Consider the following 20,678-nt stretch of genomic DNA (forward strand, 5'->3'; position numbering starts at 1 on the left):
CAAAACATAGTAATATTCAACAAATTGCCTGTGATTGTGCAAGTCATTGTAGAAATGGCAGTAACATCAATTTTTGACACTAAAATGTGTCCTCCCTTTGAGTTCGTGGATTAGGATACATTGAAATAAAGGATGAGTAAGTTCCCATTATTTGTCGTGTTCTTCATGGGGTGGTCCACATACCTATGGTGTTCAGTGGCTTTATAAAGTGGGATCAGAGACAGTTCATCAGAGTTCCATTCTGCTGCAGCTCAACCAATTTCTGCATTATGTTCGTAGGATGAACATTGTTGTCGCTCTGTACTGCTTCTGTCTTACAAGCTGATAAGACATTTAACAAGTTAGATATGATTAAGATTGTTTCAGTCCAAGCAGCATGAGAGCTAATATAATGACGGTTACCTCTACAGTGAATACTGTCACCTTGTGAGGGAGGATCTATTGCCAGATGTGCTGCATGCCTTGTAGAGTATTGAGTAGTGTCACTGACTTTCTGGAAGGTTCTTGAAACTTCGTATGTTTATAATATTTTTATATTATGGCATATTCAATGTTTGTATAAATAGCAGCACTTTCCATCCATCATTTTAGTTCTGTTCTGCTCTGTCTGTACATTGTTGTTTGTTACAAACATTCTTTCAGTTCTAAGTGCTACACTCAGCATTTGGATTGGACTCAAATGTATGATCGTTCTGCTTTGAGATTTGGAAGAAACAAGTGCTACCTACTGAGATGATTTCTTTTTGTTTGGAATCGTGTATTTTTAGATTGTGAGTGTTGGTACTCATAAACTCTGATCTGCTCCCTCTTGAGGTACTGCCCAGACAAACTTTATAGTCATTCTTGATGTGAAACTGTTCCCCTCCCCGTCGCCCGCCTTCCCTCCCCCCCCCCCCCCCCCCCCCCTATGCACTACCTATGTTTAAGTGTGTGACGTATTGTCATTTATCAACACCAATTTAAACCATTGACTATGTGACTGTACTTAATCAGTCATTTTCAACTTAAAATGAGCAAAGGTGAAAGTTATTAGGTATGTGAGATGGAGGTGCCATTTCACACACATCCTTCATATGCTAGCGCCCACTGTTTTGTCTACAAACAGCGCTCCGTCAACCCCACTGCTAACTTTCTTGGGCTACAGCAATGTCAGACAATTTACTGCACTAATATTTCCCCTTATTATAGATATGAAGTCCTACATTAGTTCCTCTGGTGGAGACACTTGCAGAACAATACTTGAAATAGTTTTCCATTCCTGTTAACTCTAACAAAGTGTAATTTTCTGATGACCTGTTTTTCCTTCCCTGAGCTGCACAGCATGGGTCATGCCGACCTGTTCACTGGCAAGGGGTGTCTGCCCCTGAAAACTGCATCGAATTTTTCGTTCTTGCCTCTCTTGTATTCTTATTCCAGATTTTCGGACTTTTCAATGCCACATTCCGAACCACCACCATAATGACTGGCTGTTTTTGGGCACTCCATCATCCCATGAGGCAACAATGGTTGCTTGCAGCCACCACCTGCTCCTGTCAATTCTGATTACTACGCTCAATCAAAATTCAAATACCTCTCGATCCCCAGCTCATATCGCTATATGGTGTGTCACTCGCTCTTAAATAAAAACCCACACCCATACAAGTTACGTTTCCAATTGATTTCTTATATTAACTATCATATTTCAAGAACTTTTTAAGTAAGTGATACCAGTGAGAAGAGACACCAGTGTCATGCCGCATGTTAATTCCTGCCTTTTTGCATGTTATAACAAAATCATGTGACACAATAATTAATACATTATTTACTTACTTCAACAAAAGAACACCTCACCAACATATCACTGCTCATACTAAGAACTTTCTTAAACTGTAGAGTTTTGTATAATAACTATTTGCAAAACCTCCTAATCACAATAAATGCTGTACAACAGCGATCTTACCTGTTTGAAGTTGATTGGCATTGTCAAGTTAGGGTGCAATCTAGATTAATGCAGGAAAAGAAGTAAAACTTCAAACAGGTAAGATCACTGTTGTACAGCATTTATTATGATTACCAGTTTCAGCAAACTGCCATCATAAAATCTGTAAAGCATAGAGCAACATCTTCAAACACAGTGGGATCAGATGTAAAAGGGTGTCATACAATTTAACATAATCATGGTCTGTACCATTTTAACATAATCGTGGACTTTGCCATAGAATATAACATAACATACCTTCTGCAGTACATTTTACTGAATCTTGACCAAATGCTTCTTATATCATATTACGAAATATTGTTATATGGTATGATATAAGATGCTTTTGGTCAAGATTCAGTAAAATGTACTGCAGAAGATACGTTATATTCCATGGTATAGTTTGTGTTCGTGTTAAATTATTTTACAGTCCTTTACATCTGATACCAGTGTGCTTTACAGATCTGATGATGGCAACATAGTTTGCTGAAACCGGTCATGGCAATAAATGCTGTACAGTAGCGATCTTGGCTGTTTGAAATTGTACTTGTGTTTCTGTTCCTAGACACATTAAATATGTATGGTCCATACAACAATTGCATGTGTTCTAGACACTGCTTTGTTTTGATTTTTACTCAAGTCATTGGCATATTCTACACATACTTAGGACAGGTGATTTCTGATTTACGTGCACATTTTCCACACATGGCTTTGTGGCATTTCACACATTTGGCACTATCTCGTTGTATTTGCAAAGGCACGGCTATCATGTCTTCCACTTTGTAGGCGATTTTGGTCCTATACTTTGTTCCTTTGCCTGTCCTTCCTGCTATTTATCTCTAGCTGATGTATGGACTTCTTCTTTTCTATTTTGATGTTCATTACTATTTTGTAGATAACTCATGCATTTGTTGGTGCCTTGTCTGCCATGTTGTAGAAGACTTGTATCGACCATCTGCCACATGCAGCCTTTGTAGTTATTTGTGGGTCATTTTATCGACCATACTCAGTCCCACACTTTGTTACCCTGTAGAATCTTATGGTTTCAGGTTTCTTCTTTTCTTCCTGTTGTTTCAGCCTGCAGTATACTCAGAAGAATGGCATTTCTATTTGTCTTTTCTTGATATATAGTTATTGTGCAGTCCGTGTTGCCAGTCTGGCACAGGATGGTGTTGGAATGTATTTCAGCATTTGGCTTCTTTAATCATCAAGCAGTTTACAGTGTATCTTATTCGTCATACCAAGTAATAAATTTTTCTTTTCAATGATCTTAAAAATTTGAAATGATGCAAAGAAGCTGTCTGTTGTCATGTTTCTTCATTGATTTATAAATGGCTCTGAGAGACAGAACAACCACCTCTGAGCAATTGCTTTGTTCTCTGTGTGTCCTCTTTTCTGAGGATGGGAAAGAATTATGTGTGTACTTTGTTGCTACATTGGCAGTGATCCAGAATTTGAGACCATACTTGTCAAGTTTCATAGGGATGAATTGATTGCGTCTTGTGTTTCTTGATAATAGCTGCTCATCCACGGTTAAATTTTACCCAGGACAGTAAGAATTAGTACTGTTTTCCCTGAAGTTTCCTCACATCTCAGATACAGGAGCAAATTTTTTGGCTTGTAGGTGCTCCTCTCGGATTGATTTTTTTTTTTACTGAAATGGAAAAATTTGAGAAGTTCCTGAAATTTTTTCCTTGGAATAACGTCCTTCATGAAAATAGATGAGCAAGAAAGTGAATAAAGATCATGTGCAGGCATACCTTTTGTACAAATGACATCATGAGCATACGACAGCTATCGATTTTTCCAGTTACCCATATGTCGTGGTCCAATCATTGTTTTATAATACTTTTTGCATGTTCGATTCTGTGTATTTCTTCATGAGATGTGGCACTGATTTGTCAAAAATAAGACTGAAAGTGCTGATTCGTCTACTCATTGGAAAGAGTAAGTAGTGGGACCTCCTCTCTCCTTTAGAACATTCACAGCTGAACTACTCCCAAACGATATTTTTCATGGGCAAAGAATATTACCCGAATGACACGATATAAACTGTGTCAGATTGGGATGTGCCAAGATGTAACAATGAGCAGCAATAACTCTACATGTTTGCTGATCGTTGCCACTTCATTGTTGGATTATCTACTTACATTCAGAAGAGAAATTGTAACGTTGTCAAATTGATCAATTCTGCCATTCTAGAAACATGCAACAAAGGAAATGTCCTAGAAAATATAAATATTTTATAAATTGTGATACATAGCCGCTGACTTTTACAGATTGTCCATAATTATTACGGATTTAACACCTTCATTATGCGGTTATGGAGAGGTATTAAAAATTACAGAAATGGTCAGTATTGGTTTCATGTTTAAAACAAAATCAGGAAAGATACTGTTTGCTTTCCACCAGTCATATGCTACAAAAATGTTTTATAGATTATAAAGAAAATTGGTACACACGTCACCTGCACACAGAAGTTGTAACCAACTAAGAACCTGCATATATAGGGATTGATAATGTTCACACACTTCCAGAACATAGTTCCATGATATTTACACAAGAGAGCAGAAAATACTTAATAAATAATAACAAAAAACAATTACATAATAAATAGGAACCCTGAGATCTCTGGAATTTTTAATTTGAATGAGTGACTCTACAAAAAGTCAGACAGTTCCCTTTGTGATTATGTGGTATTTCCAGTGATCAGGGTACTTCTGTGTAGCGCACATGCACGGAAACATGTCAGGACTATACACATGCATTGTGCATGGACCACTGATATTTTTGGTAATCTTAGTAACAACAAGAATACAACATACTAATGTTCTGCAATAATATTTATTAGTTCATTATGAACCGGCTTTTGGCTTCTTAGGCCATTATCAGATAACTTAACAGATAGTCCACACAACTTCAGCAAGAATTCAGAGCTATACAAAGAATGCTGTGCAAAGATATGTGACATCTTGTGACTGTATTGATACAAAACACAAGCATATTTTAATACCTAAAGATACACTGATCAAATAAATCTTACATTACAATATATTCAAATATTAAAACTATGTCAGCATATAAAACAGAAACGTTCTAAAAGTGAATAATGACATAGGCTACTGTGTCATGTGGACAAACTGGTGAACGTGATGAACAGACTGAATAAAGGGAGGGGAAGAAGGCCACCTGTGAAAAGTGGGTGTGGAACAGTTATAACAAGCTTATTAGCTAATGGTGAGAGGAATAATAACGGGCCACTACTTTAATGTGGGTCAGTAGTGGAACTGTGTTTTGTCATTAAAGACCAGGTCAGGACTATTTGATTGGTGTTTATTATGGCCAGAATTTCAAATAATGTTAGTTTTTTCCCTTTAGTTCATTTATGGAGGACATCACATTTTACATCATATGAATGACATTCATTTAGAGCATGTTCAGTAAAGGTGGAGTCTTTGTTTCTCAGTCTCCAGATTCTTTCATGCTCAGTCAGTCTAGTGGTAATAGCCCTATCTGATGACCCACATATAACTTTCCACACAGACTGCAGAAAATTCTATACATTGCACTCTGTCCTACAGGTGGAATCTTATCTTTCCTGTTGAACAGAAGGTAGGCAACAGTATTCCTAGTGTAAAAGCCACTGCAGCTTTTAAAGTGATCTTTTTCAGATTTGAATTAAGTAGTGCAGTTTAATTACAATGCTCACTGGCAGTTCTAAGGTGGGTAGACACTCCTGGCAGCTGCCATTTCTGAATCCACATATTTAAAAGGCACTGGAGCGGATGAAGCATAATCAAGGGAAACGTCTACCTCAGCTTCCTCAAATGTCCTCAAAGTGATTGAACAGATTTGTCAGGCAGATAAAACAGCACAAATCATTATACTCTTTTCTTCTGTAACAAAAATAAGAGAAGAAAGTAGCACTTTGATGGAGGCTATGGTATGTTAAGAGTCCAGAGAAACAGGCAAGCTTGACTCAGTGACCAAGAAGACTTGTTGGGGAACCATTGCTCATAGGTGTGGCAACATTTTCTTCGACAGTTAGTCAGCTGCCATGGACCAGTGGAGAGAGAGAGAGAGAGAGAGAGTTGATAGAAGTGATAGCCAAATAAGGTGCAGTTGATCAGGCCATTTGCCTGGCCATGGCATTCCTCCCAGTCAGAAATGTGGGGTTAAGCAGGATTACATAATATTGAATTTTCGCTGTGCAGCAGATTGTGTGCTGATATGAATTGTCTTGGCAGATTAAAACTGGTTGCCGGGCTGGATTTATCATGGTGCCGGAGAGGATTACGTGTTCTGTGTATGGAGCCAGGTTTACTAAAGAATAGGTTTTTAGTCCGACAATAGAACCTATGCATTGGTGTGTCTGTGCCCCATCATTCAAGTGTACCACAGTTTAATACTCTGCATTTAATTTTTGACAGGAACAACTGTATATTTTAATGAAGACTTTTCCTTTGTGTTAGATGACGGTGAAAAGGAAACGGGAAACTTTGCATATTACAAATTTTAAAAAAAATTGGTCTGCAGCCTAAACTTTTAGCTTAGAGGTTTTTACGTGTCACAGAATGGTAGGCCCCATTTTCAGTTTACTAATCAGCTAACCATATCTGTATTCTATGTTGATCAAGCTCCAAATTTTGTATCAAGGGAAAAATAAATTGGGGGGGGGGGGGGGGGGGGAATTGCTAGCTTATACCTTCAGGGAGCAAAATGTTTAGTACTGCCAGTACACACACATGAAAGTAGAAGTTAGGTCATCATCTTAGCTTTCAGAACCATCAGTTCCTTGTTCAGGGAGAAGGTAGCTATACAGTGGAAAAAGTTTAAACAAAAATTCAGGTCCCTCAGACCTAACGGCGCAGCTCTGGGTGAAATGTCAGAAGTGTGATGAAGTTTCACAGGCTAAGAACATACAATACAGAAGATTCACCAGCAACCAAGACAACTGGTTCTGGAGTCCTCGTTATATTGTTAAGATTGCTTAAACTAGTGTTACATCAATTTGTAACAGTGGTGACTGGAGAGAAATAGAACAAACGATGTGATAGTGTATTTTGTTTGTACAGTTTCTGTAATATTGTTAGCATACTCCATTGTATGACTGAGTGTTCCTTACTTTCTGAATTTTCCTGGCACAGATTTTATTTGGCTAATGAATAATAGAACTTTAAAACAGTTGCTTGGTCACATAGCACATCTTATTTGACCCCAATTCTTTGTTCCTGAAGCCTGTTTTTCCATGTTGTTCCAACTTGCTCCTAACATTTATTTGTAAATGTCATCACACTTTATGTAAAATGTATCTAAAATATCTTTCTTCTTAATTTTGTAGGAGTTGGAGACATATTTTCAAAAGAAAGTTGTAGAGAGAAGGAAGTGTATTAACGCTCTCTGGGATAAGCTAAGAAATCTCTGGGTGCGTCTTAAAGAGGATGCAACATATCAAGGAGATTTCTTACATACCAACACAGGCATTGGCATTTCAACAATGACAGCGGTATGAATCCTCTTGACAGTTATGAAAATATTGTTTCAATTTATGATGTTACTTGACTTTGTTACACCGTGTTGCAGTAGCTTTTCTTCAATACTGTATGAAGAATATTTTGAGAGGTAGTATATAATTCCAAGCAATTATTTAGATATCTTGTCATACATGTGTATCCCAGGTTTCCATGCCAAAGAACTAATTTTGGTTAATAGTATTGTTTGAATGATGTGAAACTGGCAAGTTATATTGTTACAGCCTGTAATTTTATTGTCCACTATTTATCCACCCCCACCCCACCACTCCTCCATGAGCCATGGACCTTACCATAGTAGATTGGCTTGCATGCTTTGCCGCAGGTAGCCGCACGATAGGTGCAACTACAGTGGAGAAGGGTGTCCGTTGAGAGGCCAGACAAACATATAGTTCCTGAAGAGGGGTAGTAGTAGTTCAGGGGCAGGAGTCTGCACAATTGACTGATCTCATTTTGTAACATCAACCAATATGGGCTTGCTGTGCTGATACTGCAAACACCTGAAAGCAATGGAAAACTACAGCCATTATTTTACCTGAGGGCATGCAGCTCTATTGATGGCTGAATGATGGTGGCATCTCTTTGTGTAAAATGTGCTGGAGGTAAAACAGTCCTCCATTCGGATCTCTGGGCAGAAACTACTTAGGAGGCTGTCATCAGGAAACACTAAACTGCCAGGCTTTGGGTCGGAGTGTGGAATGTTAGATCCCTAAATCAGGCAGGTTGGTTAGAAAATTTAAAAAAGGGAAATGGATAAATAGAAGTTCTATCAGTGGAGATTAGTGACGTTCGGTGGCAGGATGAACAGGACTAATGGTCAGGTGAGTACAGGTTTATAAATAGAAAATCAAACAGGGATAATGCAGGAGTTGGTCTGATAATGAATAAGGATACAGGTAAGCTACTACGAACAACCAAGTGAATGCATTATCATAGCTGAATAGACACAGAACCAACACCGAATAGTAAAAGTTTGTGTGCCAGCCAGCTCTGCAGATGATGAAGCGAGTGGAGTAATATATGATGAGATACAATAAATTATACATATAGTTAAGGGAGAGGAAATTTTAATTGTGATGTGGGACTGGAATTAGATAGTAGGAAAAAGATGAGAAGGGTTAATAGTTGGATAATTCGGACTGGAGGTAAGAAATGAAAGAGGACCAACCTGGTAGAAAGTTGCACAGAGCATAATTTAGTCATTGCTTACACTTGGTTTACGAACCATGAAAGAAGGCTGTATACATGGAAGAGGCCTGGAGACTGTAAGGTTTCCAATTAGTTACATAATGGTAAAACATTTCCTGGGGCAAAGGTGGACTCTGGCCACAATTTATTAGTTATGAACTGCAGAGTGCAGCAGAAAAGATGGATAAAAAGGTAAGAAATTAAGGAGATTGGACCTGGATAGTTTGAAAGAACCAGAGAATCTTGAAAATTTGAGAGGGAGCATTAGGCAACAATAGATTAAAACATTGGAAAGGAAAAGAGTAGAAGGCAAATGGGAAATGAAATAGTGAAGGCAGCAGAGGATCAAATAGGTAAAAAGAGAAGGCATTATAGAAATCATTGGATAACATAAGAGATGTTGAATTAATTAATGAAAGGAGAAAATATAAAAATGCAGCAAATTAAGCAGGCAAAAGCGATGGCAAACATTCAGAAAATGAGATTGACAAGACATGGAAAAGACTAAGCAGGAAAGGCTTGAGGACAAATGTAGTGACATAGAAGCTTATACAAGTAGGGAAAAGATAGATATTGCCTATTGGAAAATAAGAGACACATTTGGAGGAAAGGAAAGCAGATATATGAATACAAAGAGGGTAGAAAGAAAGGAAAAGAAGGGAAAGCTGAAAGGTAGAAGGAGTATATAGAGAATCTGTACAAGGAAAATGAACTTGATTGCAATGCTATAGAACTGGAAGAGAATGTAGATGGGAATGAAAATGAGATGAGAGGTATGATACTGGGAGGATAATTTGATACTGTGGTGAAAAACCTAAGTCGAAATAAGGCCCCAGGAATAAATAACATTCCTTCAAAACTAGTAAAAGCGAGAGAACTACCCATGACAAAACTATTCCACGTGGTGTGAACAATGTACGAGACAGGCAAAATACCCTCACACTTCAAGATGTCTATAATAATTCCAAGTCCAAAGACAACAGGTGCTGACAGGTGTGAATATTACCAAACTATCGGGGTAATAAGTCGTTGTTGCAAAATATTAACACAAATTATGTACAGAAGAATGGAAAAACTGTTAGAAGCAGACCTTGAAGGAAGATCAATTCGGTTTCCAGAGGAATGTAGAAACATAACTATCTCCAATGTTATTCAGTCTGTACATACAGCAAACAGTAAAGGAAACCAACGAAAAATTTGGAATAGGAATTAAAGTCCAGGGAGAAGAAATGAAAGCTTTGAGGTTTGCCGATGACATTGTAATTCTATCAGAGAAAGCAAAGGACATGGAAGAGAAGTTGAACAGATGGACAGTGTCTTGAAATGAGGATACAAGAACAACATTAACAGAAGCAAAACAAAGGTTGTGAAATGTAGTTAAATTAAGTCGGGCCATGATGAGGGAAATTAGGGAACATGATACTAAAAGTAGCAGATTAGTTTTCTAGTTGTGTATTAAAATAACTGATGATGGCTGTGGTAGAGAGGAAATAGTGAGGAGGTACTGAATAGAGCTGGAGAGAAAAGGAACTTAGGGCCTAACTTGACTAAAAGAAGGGATTGGTTGATAGGACACATTCTGAGACTAGTTTAGTTCTGAAGGGAAGTGTGAGGGGTAAAAATTGGAGTGGGAGATAAAGTGAAGTAGGTTCAAAAGGGTGTAGATTGCAGTAGTTATTTAACGCTGAAGAGGAATGCACAAGATATAGTAATGTGGAGAGCTGTGTCACACAATTTAAAAATTATCATACAATTGCAATAAAGAAATAGTCTTCTTCTACTTTAAATCGGGCATGGAAAGTTCTGGCAGATTATAAATAATTTAAGAGTAAAGGTACCAACTTGACAAATAGTAGAGGCATTGAGTCATTGATAGGCACAAGTTTTGAAAAAAAAATTGATTTATTTTAGATATTGCTACACTGTCTCAAAATTTTTCAAAGTACAGCGCTTGAGGGTCAACGTCAACACACTTTTGCCAGTTAATTTTCCACAACTCACAGGTCCCTGGTAAGTGGATTCCGGCAGGTCCTTAAGTGTATGCATGCAAGCTTCTTACAGCCCCATGATTTTGTCCTTTGTGGGGGGATTTCACTTCCGGGAGTAGGAAAAAGTCTGCTGATGGCAAGCGGGGGCTGTAAAGGAGTTCAGAAATCATTGTGATACTGTTTGTCAGGTTGTTGGTAACCTTGGAGCAGGTGTGGATGCGTACATTGTCGTGGTATAATTTCCAATTTATGGTGCTGGCTGGCCTCACTCGGCTGACCCTTCTTTTCAGTCTTTGTCACTTGTGGGTAAAAGGCACCATTCACTGTCTGCCCCACAGGTACAAATTCATAGTTAACACCCCCCCCCCCCCCCCTTTGGTGTCAAAGGAAATGATGAGCTTGACTTTCACTCTGGAGCCATTTTTGCATGAGATACTGCTGCAATGTATGATTCAGAACTGTGCCATTTTGTTTCCGAGTCATATTTGGATATTCAAGTTTCATCCCCTGTGATTACGTTGTTCAAAATGGCAGGGTATTCTTCACTGTGTTACAGAAGACATTCACAATCACACCCTCACAAAATTACATGGCATACGTCCCCCCCTTCCCAATGAACCGTGGACCTTGCCGTTGGTGGGGAGGCTTGCGTACCTCAACGATACAGATAGCCGTACCGTAGGTGCAACCACAACGGAGGGGTATCTGTTGAGAGGCCAGACAAACGTGTGGTTCCTGAAGAGGGGCAGCAGCCTTTTCAGTAGTATACCATATATACTTAAAAACATGTAACCTATGTCTGCCTGAACATTTATTATAGTGAAAAGTTAAAAATACATCACCCAAGTACTTTTCGAGATTTTTGGTAACTACGTTTATTAATGACCTCTTTCTTTCTTTCTTTTTTCCTTTTGTAGAGTCTGTGTCTGTCCAAATATTTTTTAGAGCATTGCGTAAAAATTTTAAGGGGCTCCGGAACGCCCTATACTTGCAATGTTAAAATAACACTTATAAATTACATCTTTCCTCACAAAGTATTTGCGGTAGGAAGTTGAACTTTTTGCAGATTATTTATTGGAATATGGGCTACAACTTAACACAGGGATTTTACAAAATGATTAATGGAAAATCTCATATAAAGATGTGAAACAAATACTAACAGAGAGATAGAGGGGCTGGCCAGTACTTACCTCAGCTCAGTACAGCCGATAGATACACATAAAACAGAACCGAAAATTTACATTCCCTTCTTCCCTTTCTTTCCCCTCTCTCCTCCCTGATGAAGGAACATTTGTTCCGAAAGCTAGGAATGTAAATTTTCGGTTCTGTTTTATGTGTATCTATCGGCTGTACTGAGCTGAGGTAAGTACTGGCCAGCCCCTTTATCTCTCTGTTAGTATTTGTTTCACATCTTTATATGAGATTTTCCATTAATCATTTAGATCACCTATATGGTCCACATCCTTCATTGTTTTGTCCCTTTTGTTAGCTATCACTTACGTCTGTCATCTTAACACTTTCTCTTCTTCAGTGTTTTATATATACATAAATAAATATTTTCGTCACCAACTGTGCTAGTTTCATCTTCCTCCTATTATCTTGTTCCGTTTATAGTCCTCTTTTTTATTTATTGATTTATTTATTCAACATTCCATAGTTTTAACGTTCGTTATTCGCTGTTTCCCAGCCAACAATCACTGCCAACAATCTCTTCCACACCTACCAGTATCATCCATTTCCGTCGATTTCTTGTTGCTGGCGATATTTTTGTGCCATTGGCTATCTTTCTCTGTCACAAGAAAATTTTTTGGGACATTCCTGCGCCACCCGCGATCTTTTTTGCGGCACTCGCGATCTTTTTTGCGGCACTCGCGATCTTTTTTGCGGCACGCGCGATCTTTTTTGCGGCACGCGCGATCTTTTTTGCGGCACGCGCGATCTTTTTTGCGGGACGCGCGAACGCTTTTGCGGGACGCGCGATCGCTTTTGCGGGACGCGCGATCGCTTTTGCGGGACGCGCGATCGCTTTTGCGGGACGCGCGATCGCTTTTGCGGGACGCGCGATCGCTTTTGCGGCACGCGCGATCGCTTTTGCGGCACGCGCGATCGCTTTTGCGGCACGCGCGATCGCTTTTGCGGCACGCGCGATCTTTTTTCGCCACTCGCTATCTCTGTTTTTGAGCAACGTGTGTTTTTTTCCCCTGATCTGGACATACTTGCTTGGTCTGGTCAACTTTTTTCCGTATTTTTCTTATTTAGTGGTCTTCCTTTGGTATTGAACATCACCAACGCAATTTCTTTCTTTCTTTCTTTCTCGTTCTTCCCTCCCCGTTTTATTCCTTCTTATGATTACTATTTCAACTTTAGTTATTTAATTTCCCTACCCACCAGTTACCCACTATGTACCCTAATCCTATACCACATTATTTACATTCATTCCGGAAACATGCATTCACCGTAGCCAAACTGCAATCCCACATACTTTTCCTCCGGTCCTGCTTAACCTTTGGAATTATCCCTAAAGGGCTTACCTTAAAAGTTCCCATCTCCGGGTGCAATTCCTCCTTCCACCAGTCTCTCCTGGACTTCCAGAACCTTCAATCCTTAGCCCTTACCCAACTTGTCCCGAATCTCTACACTACTTCATGTAACCACCACTCCCAACAGCTCCTATCTCTCTTCAAAGTCCTTCACCTCTCAAACCCTTGCTTGGAGAACACACTCAGGAACATCATCCTAGAAGCCAGCTGCAAACTTGAGTTCCATGCCACACACCACCTGAAAAAACTATCCACAGTGCTAGTGCAACACCTAAGAAGTGGGGTCCCTCTCCCTATCCCTCACAAACACCAACCACAACAGAACCTTCAACAAACCCCTCTCATAGCCAACAAACCTAGCCTAGCCACCCTACTCAATCTCCCCATCCCAGCACATACCCCACACAGACCAAATCTCAACTATAACCACAGTCAAATGCCACATATCACTAGTCCCAATTCAGTCCTAAACCTCTCATCCAGATCCCTCTCTCCTCCAGAGACATCTGTTCTATCAAAAGGCTTAACCTTTAGCCCCACGCCTAAATTCAACCACACTGCCCTGGTTAAAGATCTCCTCTCATTCACCCGGAACCTCAACTGGAAATATCACTTCACTACCCAAACACAGCCCCCAAATACTAGACCCAGTGTTGAACCCTGTCTAGAACAGTTCCGACTGCCTTCCCAAAGGGATCCTCCTCCCCTCCCCCAAAACCATCCCTTGCAGACATTTCAGGAATTCCTCACATCCAGTGTTGCCTCCCAGTCCTCCTTGAAGAACATCCCGACAACCCCCAACATCACCCCAGCTGAATCCCGTGCCATTAAGGAGCTGAAAATAGACCACTCTATTGTCATCCTCCCGGCGGATAAAGGCTCCACAACTGTTGTACTTGACCGTGTGGAGTATGTGGCAGAAGGACTGCGTCAACTCTCCGACACCTCAACCTACAAAGCTGTTACCCAGGATCCCATTCCCTCCATCCAGACTGAGCTGCAAAAAATCCTAAAAATCCAAGGTCCCTCACAAGGCCTCACAACGGCTTCCATAGACTTACTCATTCCACCTGAGCCACGTACCCCTACCTTCTACCTATTACCCAAAATCCACAAAGAGAACCATCCTGGCCGTCCCATTGTAGCAGGCTTCAAAGCCCCAACCGAACGTATCTCAGCTCTGGTAAACCAGCACCTCCAACCTATCACCCGCAGACTCCCATCCTACATCAAAGACACAAACCACTTCCTAGAATGCCTCAAATCCATTCCCACTCCTCTCCCACCTGAAACCTTTCTTGTCACCATAGATGCTACATCCCTTTACACAAACATCCCACATACCCATGGTCTCTCTGCCCTTGAGCACTACCTCTCCCAACGCCCACCCGAAGATCTTCCAAAAACCTCGTTCCTTATCACACTTACCAACTTCATCCTCACCCATAACTACTTCACTTTTGAAGGCCAGACCTACAAACAAATCAGGGGAACGGCCATGGGAACCAGGATGGCTCCGTCCTATGCCAACCTCTTCATGGGCCGCATGAAGGAGGCTTTCCTGAAGACCCAACAGCTGCTTCCCCTGGCCTGGTATAGGTTTATAGATGACATCTTTGTGGTCTGGACTCATGGTGAAGAAACACTCCTTAATTTCCTCCATAACCTCAACTCCTTTTCGAATCTGAATTTCACCTGGTCCTTCTCCAAAACCCAAGCCACCTTCCTGGATGTTGACCTTCATCTTGTTGAAGCTCACATCCACACCTCTGTCCATATCAAACCCACAAACAAACAACAGTACCTTCACTTCGATAGCTGCCATCCATTCCACATCAAACGCTCCCTTCCCTACAGCCTAGGTATTCGTGGCAAACGCATCTGCTCCAGTGATGAATCCCTCAACAATTACACCAACAACCTGACCAGTGCTTTCCTCTCCCGCAACTATCCTGCAGACCTTGTCCACAAACAGATCTCCCGAGCAATACATTCCTCCCCGTCCAACAACAATGTTCCTACCCCCAGACCACACAGAAGCATCCCCCTTGTCACCCAATATTATCCTGGCCTCGAAAACATCAACAAATTACTCCGCCAGGGATATGACTTTCTCAAGTCAACCCCTGAAATGAGATCATCCCTTGACAAAATTCTCCCCACACCAACCAGAGTTGCCTTTCGTCACCCCCCTAACCTCCGTAACATCCTTGTTAAACCCTACAATATTCCCAGACTACCTTCTCTACCCAGCGGTTCCTACCCCTGTAACCGACCCCGCTGCAAAACCTGCCCCATGCATCCCCCCACAACCACCTACTCCAGCCCCGCTACTGGTAAAACATACACAATTCAAGGCAGGGCCACGTGTGAAACTACACATGTCATTTATCAACTGACATGCCTGCACTGCACAGCCTTTTACATCGGCATGACAACAACTAAACTGGCTGAGCGCATGAACGGACACAGACGAACTGTCCGCCTAGGAGATGCCCAATACCCAGTAGCGGAGCATGCCCTCCAGCATAATTCTAGGGACCTAGGAACCTGCTACACCGTATGTGCCATTTGGCTTCTCCCACCCAACACCAGTCCCTCTGAACTGCGGAGATGGGAACTTGCACTCCAACAAATCCTTTCATCCCGCCATCCCCCTGGACTGAACCTACGTTAAACAACCTCACTCCCATTTACTCTTCAGTCTTCTCCTCTTTCCCTTTCCTCTTTAGCCATTCACGCATCTTTTCATCCTGCATAGTTGTGTTTATCTTTATACTATATACCTCTTTACTTCTGTATGCATCCTCTTTGGTTTGAAGCTGGCACAGTACTTACAGTAGAATATCTTTGGCTTCCCTCTGACAACCATGCCTCCATCCTTGTTACCCTCCCTATTTTCCTTTCCCTGTTGCTTCATAGCCTGGGTTGTGAGTAACTGAATCTCCTTTCCCTTCTTCCCTTTCTTTCCCCTCTCTCCTCCCTGATGAAGGAACATTTGTTCCGAAAGCCAGGAATGTAAATTTTCGGTTCTGTTTTATGTGTATCTATCGGCTGTACTGAGCTGAGGTAAGTACTGGCCAGCCCCTCTATCTCTCTGTTAGGATTTTACAAAATTTTAGTTCAGTTATTAAAGATGATTTTTTTTCAATTGTAATGAAAATTCACAACATTTTTTTGCAATTTTTTATTTATATATTCAAAAATATACAGTTTTTTGGAAAAAGGCTGTGTTAAATTATGCAGAAGGTACTGTGTAACATTTACTGAAAGTTTGAAACAAATATGTTTGGAAGATCCTTAGAAAACATGTAATTAGTATGAGAAAATAAAAGTTTTGGGAATCGAGCGACAAAGATTGGATTAACTTTTTAGTGCATTCCAGGTCCATAGGATGGATTATCTTCTCTGCAAACTCCTCCTGCAGCTTCCTCTTGTTCCTCCTCCTGTTTACTCTTGCTTGTATTTCTAGACTCTTTACAGCCCTGTGTGCAGCCCGAAGGCATTCCTTGTCTAAAGCAAGCATCGCTCGTACCATGTTAGAACCTATCTTCATTCCCATATTTCTAAATACCTCTGGCTTTCCAACATTTCTCCTTTTCTAAAAAGCCTTCAGAGGATTTCTAGTAACTTTACTTTTACTCATTATTATACTTCAACAAAACAGAGACTCAAGAAACAGAATTAATTACGAATATTTTCAAGATAACGACAGAGTAAATAAACATGAAACAATCGACAATCACACCAGCGATATATATTGAACCATCACAGGTTAGCCACAACACATACTTTATCTCACTTCACTAAAATTTACCTGATGAACACGGACGTTAATAATAACACCATTTGACAGCAGTTTAACAGCGCCACAGTGGGTCACACCCATGTAGAACACATTTTAAAAAAAATTTAAAAATAGTTGTAGTCTTCGGAATTGAATAAATTATATATCTATTAAAAGGTAATAGTCTGCAGATTCAGAAAACGCAAAAAAGTAAAAATTGAACTTTTCATGATTTCGAGCCTTTCCGGAGCCCCTTAAGTAAATGTCTGTGTATAGTAGTACATACAGATAACACACTTTATCTTTGCAAACTTTTAAAGGGTATATACTGCAGAAATTCTTTAAAGTATTGATATTTACAGCTAGAACAGGAAGTACGAAGATGTGAAATCAGGAGGAGGGAAAATATACCCCACTACATAAAAGCTGTAAGAGAAGAAATACAGGAGCTGTGGGATAAATGCTGCTTTGGAAGACGTCAGCGTTTATCATTCCTGGAATTTTATTCAGAAGGAAATAGTGAATCCTTACTTGAACGTTTGGAAGAGGAAGTCTCTACATTACGAAAGTATTATAATGAGAACAGGTAACAGAAAGTGGAGTCAGGTTTACTTTTCTTAGTAATGTTTGTTAATATTGATCTTCTTGGCAGGTTTAGACTGTGCAGGGCAGGAATAGAATCTGTGCTTTGTACTCTAATCTCCTTCAGAGTACTCTGTCTTAGATATAATACCCTTCTCCAAATGTTCATTCCAGCATTGGAAGCACCTTTTAAATTCACCATCTTTGATACCCACTAGCACTGTCATGACATTGCATTTTGTATCATCGGTAGCAGCAACACACTTTCCCTTAAAGTCCCTTTACATCCTAGGAACAAGAAGTCAGAGGAGCTAAATCTTGCAAATAGGACACATGGGTCAAGTTAGTTGCCTTAATTGAGGACAAGAACTAGGGAACACTGAGCATGGGAGCATTGTGATGCAGGAACCACTTGCCAAAATTCCACAAAACTGGACCTTTTCATGTCAGACTTCTGTGCCAGCTTCGCACGCCCTTCAAATACAATTGTTGCTTTCCTGTCTGCATTTTAGGAACATATTCTGAGTGGTGGATCCCTCCTCCCCCCCCCCCTCCCCAACCTTGCCGTTGGTGGGGAGGCTTGCATGCCTCAGCGATACAGATAGCCGTACCGTAGGTGCAACCACAACGGAGGGATATCTGTTGAGAGGCCAGACAAACGTGTGGTTCCTGAAGAGGGGCAGCGGCCTTTTCAGTAGTTGCAGGGGCAACAGTCTGGATGATTGACTGATCTGGCCTTGTAACACTAACCAAAATGGCCTTGCTGTGCTGGTACTGCGAACGGCTGAAAGCAAGAGGAAACTACAGCTGTAATTTTTCCCGAGGGCACGCAGCTTTACTGTATGGTTAAATGATGGTGGCGTCCTCTTGGGTAAAATATTCCGGAGGTAAAATAGTCCCCCATTCGGATCTCCGGGTGGGGACTACTCATGAGGACGTTGTTATCAGGAGAAAGAAAACTGACGTTCTACGGATCGGAGCGTGGAATGTCAGATCCCTTAATCGGGCAGGTAGGTAGAAAATTTAAAAAGGGAAATGGATAGGTTAAAGTTAGATATAGTGGGAATTAGTGAAGATCAGTGGCAGGAGGAACAAGACTTTTGGTCAGGTGAATACAGGGTTATAAATACAAAATCAAATAGGGGTAATGCAGGAGTAGGTTTAATAATGAATAAAAAAATAGGAGTACGGATAAGCTACTACAAACAGCATAGTGAACGCATTATTGTGGCCAAGATAGACACGAAGCCCACGCCTACTACAGTAGTACAAGTTTATATGCCAACTAGCTCCGCAGATGAAGAAATTGAAGAAATGTATGATGAAATCAAAGAAATTATTCAGATAGTGAAGGGAGACGAAAATTTAATAGTCGTGGGTGACTGGAATTTGGTAGTAGGAAAAGGGAGAGAAGAAAACGTAGTAGGTGAATATGGATTGGGGTTAAGAAATAAAACAGGAAGCCACCTGGTAGAATTTTGCACAGAGCATAACTTAATCATAGCTAACACTTGGTTCGAGAATCATAAAAGAAGGCTGTATGCATGGAAGAAGCCTGGAGATATTGACAGGTTTCAGTTAGATTATATAATGGTAAGACAGAGATTTAGGAACCAGGTTTTAAACTGTAAGACCTTTTCAGGCTCAGATGTGGACTCTGATCACAATCTATTGGTTATGAACTGTAGACTAAAACTGAAGAAACTGCAAAAAGGTGGGAATTTAAGGAGATGGGACCTGGATAAACTAAAAGAACCAGAGGTTGTACAGAGTTTCAGGGAGAGCATAAGGGAACAATTGACAGGAATGGGGGAAAGAAATACAATAGAAGAAAAATGGGTAGCTTTGAGGGATGAAGTAGTGAAGGCAGCAGAGGATCAAGTAGGTAAAAAGACGAGGGCTAGTAGAAATCCTTGGGTAACAGAAGAGATACTGAATTTAATTGATGAAAGGAGAAAATACAAAAATGCAGTAAGTGAAGCAGGTAAAAAGGAATACAAACATCTCAAAAATGAGATCGACAGGAAGTGCGAAATGGCTAAGCAGGGATGGCTAGAGGACAAATGTAAGGATGTAGAGGCTTATCTCACTAGGGGTAAGATAGATACTGCCTACAGGAAAATTTAAAGACACCTTTGGAGAAAAGAGAACCACTTGCATGAATATCAAGAGCTCAGATGGAAACAGAGTTCTAAGCAAAGAATGGAAAGCAGAAAGGTGGAAGGAGTATATAGAGGGTCTATACAAGGGCAATGTACTTGAGGGCAATATTATGGAAATGGAAGAGGATGTAGGGGAAGATGAAATGGGAGATATGATAGTGCGTTATGAGTTTGACGGAGCACTGAAAGACCTGACTCGAAACAAGGCCCCGGGAGTAGACAACATTCCATTAGAACTACTGACAGCCTTGGGAGAGCCAGTCCTGACAAAACTCTACCATCTCGTACGCAAGATGTATGAGAAAGGCGAAATACCCTCAGACTTCAAGAAGAATATAATAATTCCAATCCCAAAGAAAGCAGGTGTTGGCAGATGTGAAAATTACCGAACAATCAGTTTAATAAGACACAGCTGCAAAATACTAATGTGAATTCTTTACAGACGAATGGAAAAACTAGTTGAAGCCGACCTCGGGGAAGATCAGTTCGGATTCCGTAGAAATATTGGAACACGTGAGGCAACACTGACCCTACGACTTACCTTAGAAGCTAGATTAAGGAAAGGCAAACCTACGTTTCTAGCATTTGTAGACTTAGAGTAAGCTTTTGACAATGTTGACTGGAATACTCTCTTTCAAATTCTAAAGGTGGCAGGGGTAAAATACAGGGAGCGAAAGGCTATTTACAATTTGTACAGAAACCAGATGGCAGTTATAAGACTCGAGGGGCATGAAAGGGAACCAGTTGTTCCGAAGAGAGTGAGACAGGGTTGTAGCCTGTCCCCGATGTTATTCAATCTGTATATTGAGCAAGCAGTAAAGGAAACAAAAGAAAAATTCGGAGTAGGTATTAAAGTCCATGGTGAAGAAATAAAAACTCTGAAGTTCGCCGATGACAATGTAATTCTATCAGAGACAGCAAAGGACTTGGAAGAACAGTTGAA

The 20,678-nt window shown here is 40.5% G+C and overlaps 1 protein-coding gene across 2 annotated transcripts in view; it reads left to right on the forward strand.

Annotated features, from left to right (window-relative positions):
- The window catches only part of LOC126162218 (protein regulator of cytokinesis 1-like), a 237,256-nt gene that overhangs the window by 121,673 nt on the left and 94,905 nt on the right, over positions 1–20,678 (forward strand). For both annotated transcript variants that reach the window (XM_049918565.1, XM_049918566.1), the window contains exons 7-8: positions 7,299–7,463; positions 17,354–17,577. In XM_049918565.1, coding sequence (XP_049774522.1) covers positions 7,299–7,463; positions 17,354–17,577 — 389 coding nt within the window. The remainder of the gene's footprint in view (positions 1–7,298; positions 7,464–17,353; positions 17,578–20,678) is intronic.

The sequence above is a fragment of the Schistocerca cancellata genome, chromosome 2 (genome assembly GCF_023864275.1).
Source record: "Schistocerca cancellata isolate TAMUIC-IGC-003103 chromosome 2, iqSchCanc2.1, whole genome shotgun sequence".
Lineage (NCBI taxonomy): Eukaryota > Metazoa > Arthropoda > Insecta > Orthoptera > Acrididae > Schistocerca > Schistocerca cancellata.